The following is a 5,779-nucleotide window of genomic DNA, read 5'->3' on the forward strand; positions in this document are numbered from 1 at the left end:
CCCACCCCTGCCGTGGGCTGGCTGCCTCCCAGCTCAGGCTGCCCAGGGCCCGTCCACGGCTTTGGACACCTCCAGGGAGGAGCGCCCACAGCTCTGGGCGGCAGTGGCTGTGGACCCGCGGCACCGCAGACCCTGCTGAGCCCGTGGCAGTCATGGCGCACATCGTCACCCCGAGGAGTGCCCAGGACAGTGCTCTTCCTTGGTGTAGCCCGGGGAACCCGTTATTGGCAGGTTTACGTGGACCCATCTCCTCCTGGTGGTTGCTTTTGTCACACGGCAGCGACCCTCGACCCTCCTCCCTCCTGGACGTGGCATGCAGTGTCACGGACCCGCTGTGCCCACCCCTTGCGGCAAGGCTTGCATGGAGAATCACACTGGGGACGAGCCTTTGGGGGTGCCCCCTCTGTTGCTCACGTTCACAGAAGTTCAGAGGCAGCTCTGGGGCCAGGCTTGTGACCCTCAGCTGCACTGCTGCCCTTCTGTATCCCGCTGCCCTTCCTCTCTTGCCGTATCTTCTACCATCCTGACCCCACACTGCTGCCAGGGCCAAGGGCAGCACAGTGAGTGCCTCGCCTGCCCGCCTCCGAGTTGTGTTGCTAAGGGCGACGGCGTTGCAGGCTTTGCTCCGGAGCAGCTGCCTGGGCACCACAAAAACTTCCCTTGTCCTGTCACAAAGTGCCATTATTCAAAAAACTTCTGGGTGAAACCTTGCGTGGCATCTCTGCCAGGCAAGTGCCACCTCCCAGGGTCAGTGTGCAGTGGCTGAGGGCAGGGGATGCCCGTGCAGCATTCCTCCTGCTCTGAAACCCTGACAGTATTTGCTCTCAGCAGCACCAAGGGAAGCTGGGCTGTAGCACTGCTCTTTGTGCAGTCTGTGATAGAAACCCCAAGGCCACCTGTGCTGGGGTCAGGGACAGCACTGGGCAGGGAGCGCTGCCAGCGGTGCTCAGGTTGGAGCGGCCTCGGGAGTGCGATGCCTGGTATATGGGCTGGAAATGTGGGAGGAGAAGAGACACAGAAAGGAGGGGTGACAAAGGTAACAGGAAACAGAGCACAAGAGAGAAAAACACCAAACCGCAGTGCTGCAGTTGGCATCAGAGGTCTCTGAGAGCAGCACTGAAACCACAGAGCCCTGCTACGCCCCAGCACGGTGGCACAGCGCTGTGCCCAGCCTGGTGCCAGCTGTTGTCTGTGGTGCCTCTGGTGCTCCACCAGCACTGTGGGTCCAGAGGGCAGTGCCACCAGCCCAGGGCTGGAAAGGAACAAGGGTACGATGGGGGCATCCCCCAGAGCTGCTCGAACATCCCAAGGATCCCCATGGAGTGGTTTAGGGGCACAGAGCATGGTGGGACTTCACTCTCTACTCTGTGCACACTGTGCAATGAAAGTGCCAGCCCACACAGGACAACACTGTGTGCCCAGAGCTCTCCTCCCTGCCTCTCCTTCAATTCCCCCCCCCCTTTACCCTGCCAGGGCTGTGGGGGAAGGTGATGCCCAGACAGTGATGCCAGTGAAGATACAACCAGGTGGGAAGATGCATGAGAACAGTGGCATGGATGGACCTGGGCACAGGAGCAGCTCTCTGTGCAGGTGCCGTGGGAGCACACACATGCCAGCTTTCCCTTTTGGCCTCAGCTGCCATGCCTGGAAGCAGAGAGGAGCTGCTGGTGCCACTTTAGCTGACGGTTTCAAGATGAGCCAGTGTGAGCCAAAATCAGGCTGGCATCCTGTTTTCAACCCAACTGCAGGGTGGCACGCTGGGTTGGCTGAGGGCTGGGCCACATCCGTCTGAGCACAGGCACAGACCCAGCATGCACACCTGGGCTCCTTCCCAGTGCTCGCCAGGAGGGCATCAACCCCAGCCTAACCAAGGCCCGGTGGTCCTGCTGGCAGTGCCAGGCTGAGACGCTGGGCTCCTTTGTGCCCCTCTCAGCTCTGCAATAGGCTGAAGCAAACACAAACGCTGCAGCAGGTTTCAGTCCAAGCTGAAGGAGCATCTTGTTGTTTTCTCAGACCAGGCTGAGTGTGTATCCCTGCTGTCACTTCCCCAGTGTCACCTATGCCCCCTCTCTGTCGCCTGCTGTGGGGTGGGGGTAGAAGGCATGCAAAGGGTGGGAGAGCTGGAGACTGCAGACTGTAGGCATGCAGCTCATCCCCGTCTGCTTGTGAGAGCACCCCTGGTGCAAGGACATGGGGACACTGTGCAAACCCCAAACCAGGGGCAGGTACAAGGGAAAGCTGCAGCTAATTGTGGGTCTGGCTAGCAGCAGGTGGGAAAGGTGCTCAACAGAAGGGAGGTATTCTTTGTTATTAGTTTCAAAGCCGACTCATCAGAAACCACTTCGCAGAATGAAACCCTACAAAGGGTCAAATGGCTCTTCTGCAAAGATCCCTCAGAGCCACCACCATGCCAAGGAGCCGAGGGGAAGCGGGAGGGTGGTTGGCAGGACACCCAGGGACAAGGAGCTGTGGGGGTGGGGTCTGCTGGGCTGCCAGCACGCTGCGTGGGGCAGCAGGATCCCATCTGGCACAGGCACACATCTGGCCATGGGCATTCACCCATCCAAGGTTGACATCACCACCCATTCTGCACAGGGGAAGTGCTCAGAGAGTTCTGATACCAGGAAGGATCCTCCTGAGAGGCAGTTGCACAGCAAAACCACAGAAAAGAGGAAGTCCTTGAGTACTTCAGGCCAGAGCCAGCAGCTGCCCGTGGCCCCAGACAGCCGTCACCTTCCCTGGCTGCACCGTCCCACGCCGTGCCGCGGTCCCTTCCATGGTAAGTCTGCGGGCTGAGCCCATGCACCAGCACTGCCACGCACCAGGGCTGGGGCTGAGCAGTGCATTGGCTCCTGGCACTGCCAGCCTGGCGGCAGTCCCCCAGAGCGTCCCTCCAAAGGGGGGACAGGCAGGTGGGGGGCCATGCCCTGCATGCAGTGTGGGGAGCGTACAGAGCTTTCCCAGCCCTCCCCTCTGCAGATGATGATTTTCTTCTGAAGCCTAAACTTAGCTCATGTATTTTAGCATGACAGACCGAGCAGGCCAAAGCAGGGAAGGGATTTTCAAAAGCAAATCTGCTGCAGCTCAGCTGAGAAAGTGGAGCCACCTCTTCCACAGCCCTCCGAAATTAGAGGGGCCAGCACCCCTGGCTAGCAGCGGATCAGAGGCATCCAGTGAACTTTGGGGGTTCCCCAGAAAGGAAACAGTCTTTGTGCTGAATGCAGTGGGCAGCCTGCAGGCTCCGAGCCCTGCCAGGAATGTGGCTGCAGCACAAGCAGAAGTGCAGGCTTCTGAACGGTGGGGGAACAGAACTGGGGAACTGTGCTCTGCAGCTTGCCCCATGGCTCTGCCACCAGGCATCAACCCAACATGGCAAAAACAGGCAGTCCTGCTGTACAGCACCTGGGACTGACACTTGTGGGGGTTTTGAGCAATCCCCTCGCAGCCCCGCAGCCACCCCTGCCCTGTGCCTGTGGGCTGAGCTCTGCTCGCTGCAGCCCTATGGAGCTGAAGGGCCCTCTGCCTGCAGCCCCCACTGCCCTGCTGGCTGGGGACCTGGGACACACTGGAAATAGAGGATGGATGTTGAGGTGCCCATGGCAAGCTCTCAGCCTGGATGGCTTGGGGTCTGGGGAGACACCTGAGGCCAGCAAGAGGTTGTGGGGTGAGGGGGACAAGTTTTGAGAAGGACACTACACCCTGGCCTTGAGGTTTGGGACTTCCCAGTTGCTCCCAGGAACATCTTGAGGGCAAATCTGTCTGTGTGCTCAGAGCTGGGGCCTTGCCATAGGGTATGGGCATTTCCTGCAGTTCCCTTCCCCTAGCAGTGGGGCAGGACCCAGAGCACCCCCTTACCCCTGGTGCATATCTCCATTCTGCAGCCCCCCAGCACCACATTCCTCTTGGGCTCTGCTGCAGCAAACCTGGCTGCATCCCAGTCTCAACTCCCCCCAGACAAAACGAGAAGTGTGGAGAGGGACTGTGTCCATTCATTAGATGGGGAAACTGAGGCGGGAGGCAAGTGGCAAGGCAAACATGCCTTGTGTGTGTCACTGAGAGTGGTGCACATCAGCTGTGACCAGAGAACAGGTGGCTGCTGCTCTGTGTGCCCTTCAGTAGCATCACTGCTTGCTCCAGAGACGGGGGCACTGGAGGGGCATGTGGAGGTGATGTGACAGTGCTGGGTGTGATGGGGACAGGATGGCTCCTGCCTCTTCATGCCCTGCCAGGTAGCCTTGGGCACAGTCTTTTCATCTTTTGCACGTGGGACTTTTCCCTGGTGTCGGTGCTGTGGGCACACAGGGGTCAGTGTCACAGGATTCCCAATGTTCTCTGCTATGCTTGAACCCCATAGGGTTTGGGTGGAGGAAGCACAGAGAAGTCCTCCTCCAAGCCCACCAACCCCACGTCTCCCCTCTGCCCTGTGCCCCCCAGCTGGGTGGTTGAGCTGACGGCCCTCATGGGCCTCTTCTCTGTCCAGGGAGCTGCCAGCAGACCCCAGGCACCATGTCCAGGGCACTGCTGCTGCTGCGGTGGTTGTGGGGCCGGCCCAGTGCGAAGGCAGCGGTAACTGCAGGGCTGTTGGTCATCGTGCTCTGGAACCTGAAGTGCTTCATCCGCTCATCCAACAGCTCTGATGAAGCCCTCAAGCACACGAAGGTGCTGACGGTCCTGGTGTGGGAATGGCCCTCGAGGCAGGTCCCAGACTTCAGCGGGGATGTCTGTTATGAGCAGTACGGCATTGCAGGCTGCCGGCTCAGCACGGAGCGGTGGCTCCTGAGCCAGGCTGACGTGGTGGTGTTCCTTCACACCACCCTCCCGCATGGCAGGGACAAGCTGCCCCAGGACAGACCGCATGGGCAGGGCTGGGTCTGGGTGTCCTTGGAGTCCCCCACCAACACGAGAGCGTTAGCAGGATGGAACCAGACCTTCAATTGGGTGATGACCTACAGACGGGACTCGGACATCTTCATGCCCTATGGCAAGCTGGTGCCCAACCGGTCAGCCACTGTGAGCATCCCCACAAAGACCAACTTGGTGTCCTGGGTTATCAGCAACTATCACAGGACTCAGAAAAGAGCTGAAGTCTATAAGAACCTCTCCAAGTATCTCCACGTGAACATCTATGGGAAAGCAGCCAAGAAGCCGCTTTGCAAGGATTGCCTTTTGCCCATGACATCCAAATCCAAGTTCTACCTGGCCTTTGAGAACTCCATCCACCAGGACTACATCACTGAGAAGCTCTGGAGGAATTCTCTGCTGGCTGGCACCGTGCCGGTGGTGCTGGGTCCCCCCCGGGCCAACTATGAGCAGTTCATCCCCGCAGACTCATTCATTCATGTTGATGACTTCAGTTCCCTGGAGGATTTGGCCACCTTCCTGAAGACCATGAACTCCAGTCGCTACCAGCAGTTCTTTGCGTGGCAGAAGAGGTACAGTGTGAAGCTCTATGCAGATTGGAGGGAGCGCATCTGCACCATCTGTGCCGTGTACCCCCACCTGTCCCAGGGCCACCTCTATCCTGACCTGCAGAGCTGGTTCAACACCTAGTGCAGGGCTGGCACCTCCAGAGACATCATGGGTGCATTAGGGTGGCAGAGAGTGGTCTTTGAGAACAGGATGTCAGGCAGGGAGGATGTAGGACTTCATCTTGGCCCCACTGTTGCCACACTGTGACCTTGTGCAATGCCATGTGACAGAACTTCCTGCACACCACGACCAACCCATACTGACCTCCCTCTCCGTGCAACCACCGTGAAATAAACAGCAGATTTCCTGA

At 59.0% G+C, this 5,779-nt stretch overlaps 1 protein-coding gene across 1 annotated transcript; it reads left to right on the forward strand.

Moving 5' to 3' along the window:
• The first annotated feature begins 1,796 nt into the window (after positions 1-1,796).
• FUT7 (fucosyltransferase 7) lies at positions 1,797-5,779 on the forward strand. Its single transcript, XM_010720675.3, has 2 exons — positions 1,797-2,779; positions 4,481-5,779. The coding sequence occupies exons 1-2, from the start codon at positions 2,191-2,193 to the stop codon at positions 5,548-5,550; spliced, it is 1,659 nt and encodes a 552-aa protein (XP_010718977.1). The 5' UTR covers positions 1,797-2,190; the 3' UTR covers positions 5,551-5,779.

The sequence above is a fragment of the Meleagris gallopavo genome, chromosome 19 (genome assembly GCF_000146605.3).
Source record: "Meleagris gallopavo isolate NT-WF06-2002-E0010 breed Aviagen turkey brand Nicholas breeding stock chromosome 19, Turkey_5.1, whole genome shotgun sequence".
NCBI lineage: Eukaryota > Metazoa > Chordata > Aves > Galliformes > Phasianidae > Meleagris > Meleagris gallopavo.